Source organism: Petaurus breviceps, unplaced genomic scaffold, assembly GCF_028583685.1.
Source record: "Petaurus breviceps papuanus isolate PSGF00001 unplaced genomic scaffold, PetGlider_PUasm1.0 185, whole genome shotgun sequence".
Lineage (NCBI taxonomy): Eukaryota > Metazoa > Chordata > Mammalia > Diprotodontia > Petauridae > Petaurus > Petaurus breviceps.
The window spans coordinates 22238824-22257379 of NW_027185797.1; the positions used below are offsets into that span (position 1 = coordinate 22238824).

At 43.6% G+C, this 18556-nt stretch overlaps 1 protein-coding gene across 1 annotated transcript in view; it reads left to right on the top strand.

Moving 5' to 3' along the window:
• Nucleotides 1-4573, top strand: part of TGFBR2 (transforming growth factor beta receptor 2) — an 86889-nt gene extending 82316 nt beyond the window's left edge. Inside the window, exon 7 of the mRNA XM_069088568.1 lies at nt 1957-4573. Within this exon, the coding sequence (XP_068944669.1) occupies nt 1957-2136 (180 nt within the window). The 3' untranslated portion in view covers nt 2137-4573. The remainder of the gene's footprint in view (nt 1-1956) is intronic.
• Nucleotides 4574-18556: the final 13983 nt, after the last annotated feature.

Genomic DNA, 18556 nt, shown 5'->3' on the forward strand with positions numbered 1-18556 from the left:
TGTCTGATTATACAAGAGAAGACAGGAGAAGAGATTACTTAGGAGTAGAGGGAAGCAATGAAGAAAATGAAGGTGGGTGGATCAGAGAAATTCCTGTTCAGGAAATCCTGTGTGGCTTCTTCAATGGACATTTCCCAAACTCTTATCAAAGGAGCATAGATTTAGTTAAACCAAATAATATTTCTTCCTACTATGTGCCAAGCACAACATTAAGCAGTAGAGGGGCAAAAGAGACAGGTAAAAAACAGTCCCAGTCCTCAAGGGACTTACTGATCCTGAGGAGTTCAACTTGTAATTGGGAAGACAACAAGAAAACAGCCATGTCCATACAAGATAACAGGGTACATTGGAGGGGACTCTCAGAGGGAAGGACAGGAGCAGTTAAGGGGAGCAGAACAGGCAGTGAGGATTTCAGAGGAGCCAACACACACATGCACATTTCAAGAATGAAGAAAGTGAGGCTTGGGGAGATGAAACAGCTTTGCTGAGGTCACAGAGGAAGTAAGGGGCTCAGTTGGGGAGATTCAAGCCCACCTGCTTTTGACTCTGAATTCAGCATTTTCTGTGTGTCACTGCACAATTAGATGAGCTAATGAAATGGTGAGAGGGACAGAGAATCCAGAAGGACATGCATAGTGGTGTAGAATGTCCCTGACTATGATTCCAAAGAGCCGGCATTGGAGGCATCGTCAGAGGCGTGTGTGTGTGTGTGTGTGTGTGTGTGTGTGTGTGTGTGTGACACAGAGAGAGACAGACAGAGGCAGACAAACAGGCAGAGGAGAGAAGACAAGAATGATTTCTGTTATGTCCACAGAGAAGGACCCTTCATGTATGGCTACCATACGTGCAGCCTTGTCTGGCCCATAAGGTGACTGTAAAATTTTTCTTGCATCCATTGGACGTCGTAGCCCAGTCTAAGGTTTCTGTCAGGGCAGGGCACTGGACTCTAGTTGTTCATAAAGGCCAGTCCAGCCCAGATGTGCTCCAAGTCCAGCCTTGATCCAAGGTACTTCCCCTGGTGTTTGAGGTCAAGATAACCTTTACCCCCAGGATACAGTCCCATTTTGTGCATGCTTGGAGCCAGCCAGGGTTCTCTCTCCACTACATTTTCCTTCCCCTCCCATGAAGTAGGTTTGCTGTAATGAAGCCATTATTCATGGTGATAAAATTCTGGAATGAATTTGCATAATACATTTTTCCTGTTAATGAGATTTGTCGCACTATTGATTTCAAGTTAATGCTTAATATTTAATTTAATTTACTGCCTGTAATTACAGCGGCAGAACAAAATAAATGTTGCTTGTGTACAAACAATAGCATTCCACTATTAACGGCACTATCCGTCAATACCACCAATTAGGTAAATGATGCAATTAATTCAGCTTCATGAAATCATGGGGTGGGGGAGGGAGGCTTTGAGGTTTGCTAGAAATGGAATTGTGAGAGAAGCCACAGAAGATTCGGGCTCCCAGTGCCGTGTCTGTGATGTATCCATAGACCTGGGACCAGACCAGAAGTGAGGTCACTCAAGAGCCTTATTGGCCCCATGTTTATAAAGGCAGACCGTGTCTACTGACTGGTTAGGGAACTATTCAGTGATGCCCAAACCTTGGGGAATCAGACTGGGGTATTAGTGGTGCTCTGTGTGAGGCAAGGTAAGATAGTAGAATGAATGGAGAGAGGACCTGCCTTGAGGTCTGAAAGGCCTGGGTTGAAATCCTGCCTTGGTGACCTAAGTAAATGTCCTAGTGAGAATCTGAGAGTAAACTGAGGGCTGTGCTTTGGACTCATCCTGTGTGTTGTCAAGTCAGTCTCTTCACATCTCTGTTCTTCCATAGCACTAGAAGGCTTCTCAGGCTCTCTCGAGGCCTTTACCCCATTCACGGCTGAGTTTTTCTGGGTCTTCTCTATGCTTTTCTCTGACTTCTCCATCTCTTTTGATATTTCCCCTTGCAGGGTATACAGATGGTTTGTGAGACTCTGGCCGAGTGCTGGGACCACGATCCGGAAGCACGACTGACCGCTCAGTGCGTGGCAGAGCGTTTTGATGAGTTGGGTGACCTGGACCGGCTGTCGGGGAGAAGCTGTTCAGAGGAGAAAATCCCTGAGGACTGCTCTCTGAGCCCCACCAAGTAACTGCGGGCTCAGCTTATGGTGAGGGCAAGGACACTGCCCATCCACTCCGAGGGCTGAGGCCAGGAAAACGCCTTCTGATAATGCCTTGGCCTGGCTTCCTGTGAAACCGAGGGGGGCCCTGCACTCCCTTGGAGCCGGGGCTCTGGAGAGGAACTCACTTTGGTGGGAACCAGCAGCGGGCGGCTGAGTGGGTAACATAAAGCATTCTAAGCCTTTGACATTGTCATAGGATATGCTGTGTGAGCACTTCCTCAGGAAATGAGACCCCCCTTTTCCTTACAATAGCCAATAACAATTGCACTTTATTAATGCCTGTATATAACTATGGAATAGCTATGTTTTATATATATATAAAAATATCTATATCTATATCTATAGTTCTATCTACAGCCATCCTCTGTAGAAACATGGAAGAGAGGAAAATGCCAAGGAGATTATTGTTGCATCAGAGGAATGGGGGGCAAGAGGGCCCCCTCAAACAGCATTAGCTCCTCTCCCCTTCCCTCCGATATAGAGAGGCAAATTGCCACTAAGAAGTGGGTTTCGGCATCCCAAACCCCTGCTATTTCCCATGTTTCCCAAGAATGCCAAAGCTCACTCCTGGCCCAGAACAACCCTTCTTTACCGTTGTTTCTCTGTGCTGTTTGGGGGTTCATACAGTTCTTCCGTGCGCTTCCGACTGACGCCTCCTGGCCGTGGACTTTGGGATCACTTTCCTTAAAGGAACTCAAGAGTTTCTAGCATTGCTCAGGAGTGCTTCAGAAACTGAAGCCCACTGGCTTCAGGCTAAGGAGAAATGTGGAGAGCGGCTCCTGACATGCCCTCACACAATCAGCCAAAGCCAGACAGATGTTTTCCATTTGCCTTACCTTATATTACATGGTTGGGATTTTCTTTATGAAGAAATTGTTGTGAGTACTTTACTCCTGAACCCTCCACCACAATTTACCCTGCCCCCCACCCCCACCCCCAGCCATTTGGCCAAATCTTTGCTCTCTAACCCCACCAGATGTGCACCCTGTTTCTTGAACTCTGCTACTTTAGCTTCTACTTTTTTATGCAAAAACCAATGAATTCCACCTTTCCCCATACCCTGAATGCACTCGGACACTTTGGCATTATGGAAAGGAGATGATAGATGTTATTGTTGTAGGCCTGCTTTCCTAGACCTTGCAGGAAATATAAGCCCTGCTCTAACCCTGAACTTGCAATAAATTTTCCTCTGGCGAGTCCTGGTTTCTTCCTCCAGTTTGTAATGAGAGGAGGTATGATCCAGTGGGATCTGGATTGATTCCCGGTCCTGCCATCTATGTGCAAGACTCCTGACAAATCACATTCGATATCCAGATCCCACTTTTTGCATCTGTAAAATTTAAAGGGTTATTATACTAAATGGTTTTTAAAATCCCTTCCAACACAAAATGTATGCTTTCTCCCTCACCCCAAATCCTATCCAAGCTTTAAAGACAAAGGCTTAAGTCCCCATTGGACGGTGGAGGTGGGATAGGAGCGTCCCCAATCTTTTTTTCTATGTTTCTTTAAGGCTTTGTGGGATCACCCACCATCTCCCAGAGACCTTTGCTACTAGCATCAGTCAGCCTCCAAAGCGAGCGGTCCCAGGTCTTTCTAGAGCCAGCTCGATCTGTAAAGCATTAGGGAATCTTTGACAGTAACATTAGAGGGACTTGCTTGGTGGCCCAAAAAGAATCCTATCTCTCCACACAAGAGCTTTAAAAAAAACTCAGGCAAAGAGGCTTGATTAAAAATGCTTTTGGAGCTCCCCTCTCTCTACCTTTGAGTGGTAAATGACGCTAGAGAGAGGAGCTACAAACAAAGGGGCCACTTAGATTTTTTTTTGGAGTGGGGGGCATGTAAAGAGAAACTGAAATATAACAGAGGAGGAAGGGCAGTAAGTACCCAGCCCAGGGCTGCATTACCTGGGGGAGGGGGGAGAGGGCGCGAACCTGGGTCACTGCTGTCTGTCCTAAAAAAAGCCATTTTCATGTCTAGTGCCTTCGGACAGCTGGGGCCCATTGACCCCTAGTGGTCAGTGGGTAGAATCCTCAGGTATGGGCTCATTCACCGTCTTCCCCCGGCAAGTTATCAACATAAACTGGAATGTAGTATAACGTTATACTGTGGCCTGCTTGTTTGTATTTTCTCATTCAAGGCAAAAGACTAAGGAATAACGTCCTGTAGTTCCTGGAGATACCAACTTTTTTTTTTTTTTCTGAAACTACTACACCTAAAGGGAAATCTTTATTCTTTTAAGGAACATTTCAGCTGTACATGACGAATGAAATAGGAATGTGAATTATATATATGCTTTTTTTATCGGATGTTTCAAGCACTTATTTCCACTCTAAGCTGTTTGTTTTTTTTTTAAAAATAAATCTAATGTTTATTAAGTCAAATAAAGCAATAATGCTCAGGAAAACTTAGTCTGTGGCTCCTTCAGATGGCAGCAAAATTGGCAGGCCCTTGTTTTGTTGATGCACACATGCATGCCCCCACACACACCCCTACAGACACACATTCACACACACACACACACACACACACACACACTCCTACAGATGCACACTAAAGGTCACAGTATTCATCCCTCACTCTGGCTATGGGAGTGCACATTCTTCGGCTTGTGGCCTTTTCCTCAACTCCTTGGGAAGTCCCCACAGCAGCACTTCTGCAATCACCACCTTTTTTTTCCCTCTACCCTATTCCCTTTGGAGGATGGTGGTCCAGACAGCCACAGCTGAACACTGGTCAAGCCAGGCCCAGCAGCTGTCTGTGCTCACCAGCGTGGAGGTCTCTGCAGCTCTCACAGTCCATCCCTCTGCTCAGGGATCATTCTGAAGGCCTCAATTTCATAGGATCCTAGATGGTGAGAGACCATCTAGTTCAAACCCCCAATGATGAAACCAAGGCAGAGAGAGTGACCGAGTGACTTGCTTGGGATCATGAGGATAGTGAGTGTCTGGGATAGGATTTGGAAGTCCAGCCTCCCATGTTGGGGTGGGGAGAAGGTTGCTTGATGCTCTAAATCTATGATTTTATAATCCTATTACATCCCCTCTATTTGCAAGGAGTTTTGCTAGCTCCTTGGATTAAGCACCAAACCTGGGATTGATTTCAGTGGCATAAAGAACGATGAGGTAATTCCTGACACCAATGCAGTTCCTCTGCAGCTCAGTGCCCAGAGCACTGAGATTAAATGCCCTACCCAGTGGTGGACAGCCAGGGTGTGTCAGGGGGACCTGGCTCCAAGGAAAGACCTCTACTACTGACCCCAGGGTGACCTGAAGATACAATCAATCCATCAACAACAAAAAGCAGCAAAAGATAAGTCAGTCCCTGCTCTCAAGAAGCTTATGATTTAATGGGGGAGACAACATGGAAATAAATAGGGACAAAGTGAGCCATATGCAGGATAAATAAGATTAACAATAGAAAGGCACTGTAACTCAGAAGGGTTGGGAAGAGCTTCCTGGGAAATTTTAATTGGGACTTAAAAGGAAGGCTGGAGATCAGTAATTGGGAAAGAAGGAGGGAAGACATTCCAGGCATGGGGGAGAACCAGGAAGCGAGCTACAACCACTGTCCTCGTGGAGCCCACTGTTGAGGAAGGAAGAAGATGAGCTACAAATTCCCAAGCATTTGCATAGCACCTACTCTGTGCTGTGTAAACCGTTATCTCATTTGATCCTCACAACCCAAGCAGATAGATGTTATTATTACCCTCATTTTACAGATGAAGAAACTGAGGCAGACAGGCCAGATTCCTGTTGTACGAGGTCACGTCTGAATTGTGTTCTAGCCACAGACCTGGTGCTCTGTGCACTATGGCGCTCCCCTAGCATCTCAAGATGTCATTAAAGAAAGATGCCTTTAATGGAGTGAGGAATGATGATGGGGAGATGATGGTCTCCACTTTCAGTGATGTCAGGAGAGATGGAGGAACGTCTCTAGCACAACGTTCAGAGCCCCTGTGGCAAAGCTAGGGGAGGGGCAAGGGCGTCTCCACTTGAACAGGATAGATAGATTGTAGTCAGTCCGCGTGTTTGGAGGGAATGTCTCACATCCGTGAGATACAGAATCAAGTTTGCACTTATTATGTGTCTCTTTGGTATTAAGTTTATCTCCTGTACGTGGATTCTCGCTCCTCCTGGGCGCCTTCTTGGGATCATGCCTTATTTTGCCACTTTTTATCTGTGTGATTCTGGGCACATGGCTTCGCCTTTCTGAGCCTGGTTTTTTTTCTGTAAAACGAGGGGGTTGGACCCTGTAGCCGTTGAGGTCCTCCTCAGTTGTAAATTTGTGGGCCAAGTTCTAAGCTCTCCCATTGATGCTGATTCCAGGTCATGGCTTGTTGTCAGTATGCAACCTAGAGCTGAGTCCCTGCCAAAGAAATTCATCCAGAATAGAAGCCGAGGTCCGTTGGCCCCTGTGCTCTGCTAGAGGGGCTTCTGGAAGGTTGGGAGCCCTTGGGTTTGCTGGCTGGAGCACCTGTGACCCTGGAGGGATATCCTGGGTGGCCTCTCCCACCAGCCAGCACACATCTCATGCAAAGGAGACATTGTCTCTTTGCAACTTGGTGTTATCATTTTGCACCAGAAAAGGGTGGTGGGTGCAAATGAGAAACTAATGAGATCAGTCTCCCTGAGAAATTGCTTCCACAAAGCTGCAGATAAGGCTTTCAAGGGAGAAAGCAATCAGTTCCTGCCTTCATTCACTGGCCACAAAAGCCACCCATGTTGAGGAATGTTTGTATCTTCTTGACTTGTTCATTTTCTTTCTTCATCACTGCTTTATCACATTTCCAATTAGTCTGGGTTTTTCAAAATTCTAATAATTCCCCGTTCCTTAGTGGTTCCTGCTCTGGGGCCTCCCTCTTTCTCTCTAAGCTCAGCAGATAAGGAGGGGATTGTGACAGGGGGCACACACTGTGGTTTCCATCACCCCATTCACTTTTGTGATTTCATTCTAATATGCTCCCTAATCTACAGTGCATTTTAAAATAACTCTGCTAATTGTCTTCCTGTCCTAATCAAGCCAAAACTGCACACGGTGAATGCCTCCTCGTACTTTGGGCTTATAGGAACCAGGAAACAGGCTGTTGCTAGGGCTGAAAGGGAGCTTTGCAAAACTGATTATGGAGACAAAGATGAATACTTTTGTTGTTGTTGGGGGTGGGGGTGGAGAATGAGATGCTTCCAGACCTGTAATTTCATCATTAGACCCTGAGGCAACACCCTCCACCAATGTAGAAGGGCCACTGCTTTTTAACTGAGCTGCTAACGGACCTGGTACTGGTCTTTGAAGGGGAAGGGAGTGAAGGAGATTGGGTAAGCAGTGTAGTGTGGTGAAGAAGATGTAGGTTCCAATCTAGGCTCCATCAGGACTACCTGTATGAGCTTGGGTTAGCCCCTTTTTTCTTACCTCAGTTTCCTCATATGTAAAATAATGGTGTTGGACTAGATGACGTCTGACATCCTATCCTGTAGCCCATGATCCAGTAACAAGACAGAGATGAAAGGACAAGGACTGAACCTTGAGTGAGGAATATTACAGGAACCCATGAAAGAAACTAAGAGTTCACCCAATTCCAGAAACCAAGGATGGAGGGAAATTAGACTGGGGGCTCCAAACGATTGTTTTTCATTCACTCTGTTCTACTTAGGGGGTAATTCATTCATAGGATCACAGGTTTGTAGACCTGGAAAAGGATCTATTCTGACCCTCTCATTTTACAGATAAGGAAACTGAAGTCTTGAGAGGTAAACACAAAGTCACAGCTGATCAATGGCAGAATGGAGATTTAAACCCAAATCTCTTTGGCACCATCCTTTAAAGACCAACTCAATGGCCATGCCTCTGGGAAGCCTTCCCAGATCCTCCCAGTTGATAATAACTCTCTCTCTTACTTCACATTTTATTTATAATAAAAGGATTTAAGGGGCATCTAGGTGGCACAGCGAATAGAGCACTGGCCCTGGAGTCAGGAGGACCTTAGTTCAAATCTGGCCTCAGACACTTAACACTTACTAGCTGTGTGACCTTGGGCAAGTCACTTAACCCCAATTGCCCTCTCCAAAAAGCTAGTAGTAATAATAATAACAAAAGGATTTATATAGCACCTTAAGGTTTGCAAAGCACTTTCCAGATCTCATTTGATCCTCACAATAACCCTGGGAGATATGTGCTATTATTATTCCCATTTCACAGATGAAGAAACCAAGGCAGACTGAGATTGAAGCCTTGCCCAGAGTCACAAGCTAGTAAGTGCCTGAAGCCAGATTTGCATTCAGGTCTTCCTGGCTCCAGCCTCAGTACTCTATCCACTTACAAAGAAATTTTGTGTTTTGTAGTTTCTATGGTGATGTCAATCTTTCTCTTGGATTCCTGCCATAGCAGAATTGGAACTCAGGGCTTCCTGGCAGCAGGTGGTGAGCTTTATCTATTGCACCAGCCAGCTGCCTGTTTAGCACTCATTTGCATTTATATTGTGTTTTAAGGGTTATGAAACCCTTTATACACTCCACCTCATTTAGAAAATGCCACAGTGGGTCACAACAAAGCATCACTCAGCCCTGTTTTCTACCCTTCAAGGCTGCTTCACTGGAATTCTGTGGAAGAGCAAGCATCCCCGGTACATGTTGCCAACCCCCACGGCTCAGGAATGTACCAGGAACAGCTTACTTCCTCTAGAAACCCTTTATAGGCTTGTCATCCATTGTGAAATGGGCTAGGCCAGACAGTGGAGGCGTTACAGGCTAATCCCACTTGTCAGACCTCAGACATACTGAGGATCTCCCACAAGCAGTTTGGGGGCCCGTGACAAACACCTACAGTAAGTGGGAAAAGGGCAGAATTCGCTGCATGAAAACCTCTGCTGGAGTCATTCTTCCAGGAAGACAAGTTGAGGGGCTTTCAGTCTGCTCTCTGGGGAAGGACAGGGAAAAGGGGAGTTGGGGATTTAAATTCACGTGAGGCTACCTGGATTCATACCACTCAAGCAAGCAATGGACATTTATAAAGTGCCTACTATGTGCTGGCCTCTGAAGAAATAAAGAAGACATTTTAATGGTCACTGCCTTCTAAGGGCTTACATTCTGACATGGAAGACGACCTATGTATTTGTCATTTTCCCTATCTCCTTGAGAAGGTAGCCTCTCTGTGTCTATCAGGATTTGAGAAAAAAAAATAACTCACATTTCTTTAGCATTTTTCCTCTGACAAAGCACATTCTCTGTAAGACAGGAAGTACAGGTAGCATGATCCCTATTTTACAGATGAGGAAACAGAGGCTCAGAGAGGTTATGTGATTTGCCAATGGTCACACAGCTAACTGGTGTCAGAGCCAGGATTTGAACTCATTTTCATGGTAGAGCTGGAAGGCACCCTTGTACAGCTGATTTCCATTTCATGATGAAAACACTTTGTAAACATCTCATCTGATTCTTACAATAATTCTGTGAGTTAGGCACAATATCTCCATTTTATAGATTAGTTAATCTGAGACTGAGGCTCAGAGAGGTCATAGATTTATTTTTTCATAACAAATAATATTTGCACAGAACTTGAAGGTTTGCAAAGCATTTGATATATTCTAATTCAATCCTTCAACAACTCTGTGAGATAGAAATATTAGATATCATCAGACCCATAACTAGAATGGGATGACTGGGACTTTGCCCAGGGTGCCTGACATCTGGTTAATGTGTTTTACTTCTCTGCTCATCATGAGCATAAGAAAACAGACCACCATAAAAATAATGGCAGTGAAGTATCAACATCTGTTAAGGGTCTGAGAATTTCTATGAAGAAGTTGACAAAGTTCTCTAAACTCAAGTAATATATACATCAAAGTGGGTGACTTCAGTGCAAAGACGGACAGAAGTAAAACAGAAAAAGAAACAGTTGGAAAATATAATTTGGGGATGAGAAAAGAAAGAAATTCCAGAGATGGAGATGGAGGACAAATTGGCTGCTTCCGAAAGGCAGTCCACTCCCCTTCTAGTCAGCTCTCATTGGCAGGAAACTTTCACTGAGCACAATCTTGATAAGTTTCACCCCTCTTAGGATCATAGAATCATATCTTGTGAGCTGAACAGGCCCTTAGAGGTCACCTAGTTTAACCCCCTTCTTGTTATAGATGAGGAAACTGAGGTCCAGAGAAGTTAGGGGATTTTCTCAAGGTGGAAGAAGCAGAAGCAGAAGCCCAGAAACACTTAGACACTAAGGCCAGACCTGGGACTCTGAACAAGTTGCATAACCTCAGTTTGCCTTGGTTTCTCAACTGCAAATGAGGATAATAATAGCACTTCTGTTCCAGAGGTTCTGTGGGGACCAAATGAGATAATAGTTGCAATATGCTCGGTTTAGTTCCTGGAACACAGTAGGTGTTTAACAAATGCCTCTTTCCTTCCTTCCTTCAAGGTGGACGTTTCTACAGGGTGGGGAAGGCAGATGAGGAGGATGAAGATGCTCAAAGCAAATACATTAAGATAGCTATCCTCTTCCAGCTCAGCCTTTTCTTCTATGGGCTAAACATTCCTAGTTCTTTCAATGGATCCTCTGTTGGCCCAATGTCAAGTTCTTTTGCCAACTTGAATTCTTTCCAGTTTTATGGTGCTGTCCCTGAACTGTGGTATCCAGGACTGAACACAGTTCACCAGACATGGGCCAACCAAGGCTCAGTACAGTAAGATAACCACCTCCCTCATTTCAGGCCTCTTTTCCTGTCTTAGCTTTTTTTTGGTTGTCTGTGCATCGTGGTTGATTCATTCTGAGTTTGCAGTCCACTCCAATCGCTTCCCAGATGTTTTTCAGATGAGCTGTTGTCTAGCCACCTTCCAACACAACCCCCCCCCCCATGCTTTGTCTTGAACAAATGAAACAAGTTTTGAGTGATTATATGTTAAAATAGTTCTAATTACACACCTGTCATGAAAAATCTCTGGTGGGAAGAAAACCAGGTGGAGACTAAGAGAAACACACACACACACAAATCCTGAATCAGCTCTCCACAATCACGTGTTTTCACATCAAGCCAATAATTATAAGTAATTACACTAATGATGTAAATATACAACAATCAACCAAAATTTACTTCAAAAGCAAAACAGGGAAATTTGCACAGCAAGAACCAAATCAGGAAAATGAAAAGGTTGCCCAAAGACGAAGCCAAGAAAAGCAGAAAATTCACTCCTAGAATGATGGAACTAAGTGGGTCCCCATCCTAAGTGCCATTGTTGGACCCTTCCAAGTGTCTATACTCTAAGAACTCAATGTCTCTCCCCATCTTACAATGGTATGGGACTTTCTCAGCCCTAAGGTTTAGTGTTAATTGTATCCTTAGAATTATATTAGCTCTACAGGAACAATAATGGAAACTAAGTTTATGCTGTATTAATGGTTATATGTATATATACCTTGAGGAATGTGTAATACCAGGTGATACCAACTTTTTGTGCCCAATCTGTGGTAGTCTCCCAAGCTTGTATTGGTATGATCGGCCACAGCTGAACACACTGTCCATAGGTCCCAACACTGTGATATCATCTTGGTCCTCGTCAAGCTTAAAGGACAAACAACACCCTACCATGTGAGGACTTATTATCCTTTGAGATCAAGGGAATGAGAGAACTGGGGTTCCTGATTCCCTAAATCAGCATAAAGGGAGAAATTCTCCATGGCCATTTATGGTAGGCATTAATTGTCTTGCTTCTGTAGGGTCAATTCACATGGGTAAGATCACAGACCCACTGGAACATCAGAAAGCTCCAACAAACTGCTGTTCCCATCACACCACTCCAATTGCCTATCATGATAAATATTGGGCGTTTGAGAATTAAATTTTGTTTTCAACCAGTGAAAACTTACCTTCTGCTCCTCCTACACCTCCCCTCCCATTAGAAAAAGGAAGGGACTGAAGGGGCATAGTAAACTTGAAGGCTAAGAAGGCTGCTACATGTTACATGGTGAGGGTGCTCAAGTCAGGGGTGGAGCCCAGAGAGGAATGCAACTATCCCCTTCATCATTCTAACACAATGATATTTCATCATATTCATATAATTGAGGGGCAGCTAGGTAGTGCAGTGGATGGATAGAGTGCTGGGCTGTAGTCAGTAAGACTCAGCTCCCTGAGTTCAAATCCAGCCTCAGACACTTGCTGGCTGTGTGACCTTGGGCAAGTCACTTAGCCCTGCGTGCTTCAGTTTCCTCATCTGTAAAATGAGCTGGAGAAGGAAGTAACAAACCACTCCAGTATCTTTGCCATGAAAACTCCAAATGGGGTCATGAAGAGTCAGACATGAATGAAAATGACTGAACAACAACATATACCTTAATTAGTTCAACCATTCCCCAAATTGATGGACACCCACCTCAGTTTCAAATTCTTTGTCACCACAAAAAACCTGCTGTAAAAATGTTTCACCACGATAAATATAATCCCATCTTCTGTGTTTCTAACATAGTTTTATATTGATTAAAAATCAGAATTAAGGGGGGGGGGCCAGGTAGCACACCGAGTAAGAGCACTGGCCCCAGTGTCGGGAAGACCTAGGGATCAAATCCCGGCTCAGACACTTAGCACCACACCCAGAAATAACTGGCCATGTAACCTTGAGCAAGTTACTTAACCCCAATTGCTTTGAAAAAAAATCAGAATTAACCATTGGTTAAAAACTTGAAAGATATAACTAGTAATAAGGTATTATTGGTGCAGAAGAAACACTGGATTTCACATTTGTTTTCTTCATTATTACCTACAATGCAGATAAAACTCCTTGACTGGTCTCCCTCAAAGTTAGCAGACCTGGGTTAAAATCTTATCTCTGTCATTTATTACTTGAGAAAGTTATTACCCTTCTTTTTATTGTTTTATTTTTATTTTTTAAAATTAATTCGTTTATTTACTTTTAGTTTACAACATTCAGTTCCACAGTCCCTTGAGTTTCAAATTTTCTCCCCCTTATTCTCCTCCCCCACCCCCACCATTGCAGCATGCAATCAAATATAGGATCCACAGACATCTTCACATTAATCATTAGTCAGATTATAAAGAAGGATTTTAACCAGTGGAATGATCAGTGGGAAAGAGGAAACGAAACAAAACAAGAAAAAGAAACAGAGCAAGTGGTTTGCTTCCATCTGCATTCAGACTCCACAGCTCGTTCTCTGGGTGTGGATATCTCTTTTGATCATGAGGCTTTTGGGGTTGTCTTGTAACCTTACATTGCTGAGAGGAGTCGTCACACATACCATTACCCTTCTTTAGGCCTCAGTTTACTGATCTGTAAAATGATGGAGTTGGATGTGATGACCTTTAAAGTCCTTTCCTCTTTTAAGTTTCTGTTTATTGTTTAAATGTGATCTCTGGATAATATTTGTTAGCTCTTGCCCAAAGAAGAAATTTGAGGGAGACCAGTCAAGGAGTTTTATCTGCATTGTAGGTAATAATGAAGAAAACAAATGTGAAATGCCCAAAATCAGACTAGAAGATCTCAACTGTTGAATCAGAATCAGATATTCAGGATGGACATGGGGCTTTGAGTGAATTGGAAAGTCTAGGAGACTTCCGACACTGGTCCTGGTGACTTTGCTAAGTGTAATGCAGCCTGGTAAGACTTTCAGTGAAAAATAATTCACAGCATTTTTTACCTTGAAGGAACCTCAAGAAGAATTTGTGGTGGGGTGGGGGAAATCACTGATTTAGAATCAGAGGTGTTCACTTCAAATTCTACTTTGACCACTTATTACCAGTATGACTTTAGGCAAGTCATTTCTCTGGCCTAAGTTTCCTCATCTGTAAAATGAGTAGATTAGATTATATCTAAGAGTTTTATCAACTCTAAATCCACAAACGTCAGTGCTGCTACTGAGAAAACTATACCAGCTAAGGGTGAAGACAACTACAGCTACCTATCAAAAAGCAAGTCCAGTACATTGACTCATCCACAGACATTGTGTTCTGGGAAGAGCTGAACAGTTGGGCTTCTTGTACTCGTTCATCAGCGACTACCCAACAGAAGAGTGACTTCCCAGTCAAGTCTGACAGTGGCTGAGGTTGAGTGAGGCACGGGCCCCACAGCTGAATGACCAGCTTGACCCAACCTTGCAGAAGATTAATCTACCCAGATAAGATGCCATGTCTAAAATGAAAATGAATAATCGAGGGGCGGCCAGGTGGCGCAGCGAGTAAGAATGCTGGCCCCGGCATCAGGAGACCTGAGATCGGTTCTGGCCTCAGATACTTGGGAGCCGCACAAAAATAACTGGCCGTGTAACCTTGAGCAAATTATTTAACCCCAACTGCTTTTTAAAAAGTCAATAATCTGATTAAGCTCATTGCACAACACAACACAACCCACCACAGGACAATGTCCTCATGTTGTAGTACAGTATTATTCATGATATTATTGTTATGTCTAGTACTAAAACCTACAGGTAACATGATTCCATAGGGAACCACATTCATAATTCAACTGAGGACACTTGGGATTCTTGTTTCCTGGCTCTTGGATTCCAAATTCTGCCATCTGTCAGGCAATGGCAATAAAGAACCTTCACCTCCTCTATTGGAAACCAGGGCTGCTGGTGCTTCTCTGACATAACTTTCCCTCCCTGGTTTTGGGAACTGAGATCTCAGTCACCTCCTCTTGTGCTATAGAATGAATGTCCTTTTCAGAGGGACCCCTCAAGTACAGGTTGTTTTTTAATATTAATTATTTAAAATCTCTGTTCTTTAAACAGGTGTTCCTCAATGAGAGCTGTTTCAGACTAGACCGTTGAAATTTGATGTAATGAATGCATTCCTGAAGCATTGTGTGTAAATTTTGTAAATCAAATTATATTTCCCCAGTGGTTTAAATTATAAGTACTCAGATGTGCTCCCACAGGAAAACTAAAATAGGCCTTGAGCCATCATAAAAATAAGCCCCTTTGAGAGTATGGCAAACTAGTAGAAAACCAGTAATTTTGTAATAAAAATTATTAAATGCTGCGTGGAAGAGACAGGCAGGTCCCAACATATGAATGTCCAGCTGTTAAATGGATTGTTTGGAACTCAGACCACATTTACCCCTAGAAGTAATCTTCCAAATGGTGGTTATGTTCCTAGAATGGTCCACAAAATTATACTTAATCCACAATGAACCTGCATTGCTTGTGACATCATTATTATTATTACATGTGGTGCTAGCTATATGCAATATGATTCCATGGGGAAGCACATTCATAATTCAAATGGGGACACTTGAGAGTCTTGTCCCCTAGCTCCTGGACTCAATTTCTGCTTCTACTGGGCAATGGGAACAGAGAAGCTATACCCTTCATATTACAAGCCAGTGATGCTTATCGGCTGGGGAGGTGGATGGGTAGGACAAATAGGTTGAAAGCTGGTGATGCTAGGTTAAGGAACTGTAGAATCTCAGAATTGAAAGGGACCTCAGATACCACCAAGTTCAACCCAAATGTGATGGAGAACATTTGTAATATGCCCAGTAAGCGATTGTCCACCTGTTGTCTAAAGATACAAGTGAGAACCCCCTGACTCCTGAGATGGCCTGTGACACGTTTGTGTACCTGTAATTCTTGCATAGTTTTTCCCTATGTGTACTTCAAGACTTCACTAGTTCTCTGATCTCATCCATGTGGACATATTCTTCAACGATGTGCGCCTTGACCCATCTACTATTTTTTAAAGCAACTGGGGTTAAGTTACCTGCCCAAGGTTACACAGCCAGTTATTTTGTGTGGGTGTTAAGTATCTGAGGCTGGAACCAATCCCAGGTCCTCCCGACTCCAGGGCCAGTGCTCTTACTCACTGCTACCTAGCCGCCCCTGATCCATCTACATTGACACTATCTTATCCTGTGCAATCTTTGCCCACATCCTCCCACAAGTCTTTCCACCTATGTGTCTGGGGCCAAACAAAACAAGTTTACTGCCTCTTCCACCAGACAGTCCTTTAATTACTTGGGGCTCACTAAGATACCTGGATTTTTTTCCAGACAAACTGATCTCTAGGCATCCTTCTTCCATTTTGTACTTCAGAAGGGAGTTCTTTTAACCTGGGTAGCACTTCATATTTTTTCCTCTTGAATTCAATCTTGTTATCTTTAACCCAATGTTTGAGCTTGTTGAGATCTTGACTTGTTTAACAGTACAGGGACAATCCCCAATCCCTGTGGGACTCCGTCAAAGTCCTCCTTCCACATTTACGTTAAGCTATTTAATAACAACTCTGGAGGTCCAGCCACTCAATCATGTCCTAATCCACCTGTGTCTACTATCAGAGAGCCCATATTTTTCCTTCTCTTTCATAAGAATAACATGAGAGGCATTGTCAATTGCTGTGCTAAAATCTGGAGAAACTCTATTGAGAGTATTTTCCCAATCTACTGTTCTAATAACCCTGACAACCAATAAAAGAAATTAGTCCAGCATGACTTGCTCTCAATACAACCAGGCTGGCTCTTTCTAATAAAACTGCTGAAAAATCCAAATCTGTGGCCAACTCTAAACATGTGGTGTTTATAGCAGTGCCCAATGTAAGACTATTGGGTTCTAAAAGTTAATATGTGAAGGAGCAGGATGAGAACTGAGGATGGAGGGGTAAGGCTGGGAACCTGAGCTCCAGAGTCTAAGGAATATTGGGATTACGTTCTCCTTCCAGTGCAAAGACTTGTTCTCATGTTGGCTTCTTCAAGCCTACTATTTTTTTTACTATTCTTTCTGCTCTAGATGGACTATTTCAGTAGCTTCCCAATTGGTCTCCCTGCCTCCAGTCTACCCCTCTCCAATTTATCATCCATATAGTTACCAAATTGATATTTCCAAAGCATGGATCTAACCAAATACTCCCATAACCCAAGAAGTTTCCATGACTCCTTCTTACCGCTAAGACAAAATGCTCATTTTTCTCTTTGCCATTTAAGCCCCTTTATGCTTTTCTCCCAACTAATCTTTCCACACTTATTTCCCATTGCTCCCCATCACATACTCTATGTTCCAGAGAACCTGTTGTTCCCAAGGTATCCCATCTCCCTTCAAAGGCTGCCCATTCCCCACCCCTGGTATAGATCATGACAAATCCACATCATTCCACCCTCTGTAACCTTTGTCCACATTTGCCCAAAAGTCTTCCCCTGGAGCCAGGGTCCATTCAGTATGCTGGAGGCTTCTTCTAAAATGGCTCTTGTTTTTTACATTTGTGCTGGCTACCTGTAGCCATGCCTTCTATGGGATCTCTTTCAAATGACTTCTGCCATCTCCTACAAGAAACCTTTATCAATCCTCTCCATTATTAACACTTCTCACCACCACCACCCCAATTACTTTGCATGTGGATTATAATGGATTTTATTAAAGTAAAGAACTCTCAGATGAGAGAAGTCCCTCTGCTAATGCAGGTGTGCACCTTCTCTCTAAGTCACATTCTTAGAGAATTGCCTAGAGCTTAAGTAACTTGCCAGTTGTGATTAGCCAGCATGTGTCAAAATCAGCCCTTGAACCCAGGACTGCTACTTCTGAGGACAGATTTCCAGACATTACTTATCTGTGTGCATGATGTTTCCATCGTAGTGGAATGTAAACCCTTTGAGGGCAGGGACAGTTTCATTTGTGTCTGTGTATTCCCAATGCTTAGCATGATGTCTGATATATGGAGGCATTTAATAAATTATTGATGAATTTAATTAATTGAATATCCTTTCTATTTTGGGGAATTAAAAGGCCCTTCCTTTGTTTTATCTCCTCTTTTCTCCTTCTTCCTCTACTCCTTCTCCTCCTTCTCCTCCTCCTCCTGCTCCTCCTTTTTCTCCATCTCTCCTCTCCCTTAAATTCTGTAGGAAAGTCTCTCTGGAGCCTTTGTAGGGAAAGGACTGAGGTCAGATTCACCTACTTTTCAGAACAAAGACATACTTACGCTAATAGTTCCTTTAGAAGTGGAAGAGGGAGGCAAGACAGACCTGGATCTTGGGATACTTCTGGGATTTGGAGTTTTTGCTCATTTTCTGAAGCAAGGAAATATTTCAGGGTTTGAGACTAGAGTGGGGCTATAAAGAGACTGAAAGGAGGACAACATCCAGGGATGAGGAGGATGGTGGAACTTTCCCTGGCCACATGGTAGATTTTATCCCTTTCTCCTGCCTTATTTAGCTGGGTGTGATGGACACCCATTTCAAGCCATATATTTTTTTTTTTTGCTTTTTGGAGTGGGGAAGACAGGGCAATTGGGGCTAAGTGACTTGCCCAAGGCCACATGGCTAGTAAGTGTTAAGTCTGAGGCCAGCTTTGAACTCAGGTCCTCCTGATTCCTGGGCCAGTATTCTATTCACTGCACCACCTAGCTTCCCCAAGCCATATTTCTTTGTTTCTTTCTTTCTTTCTTTGTTTCTTTCTTTCTTTCTTT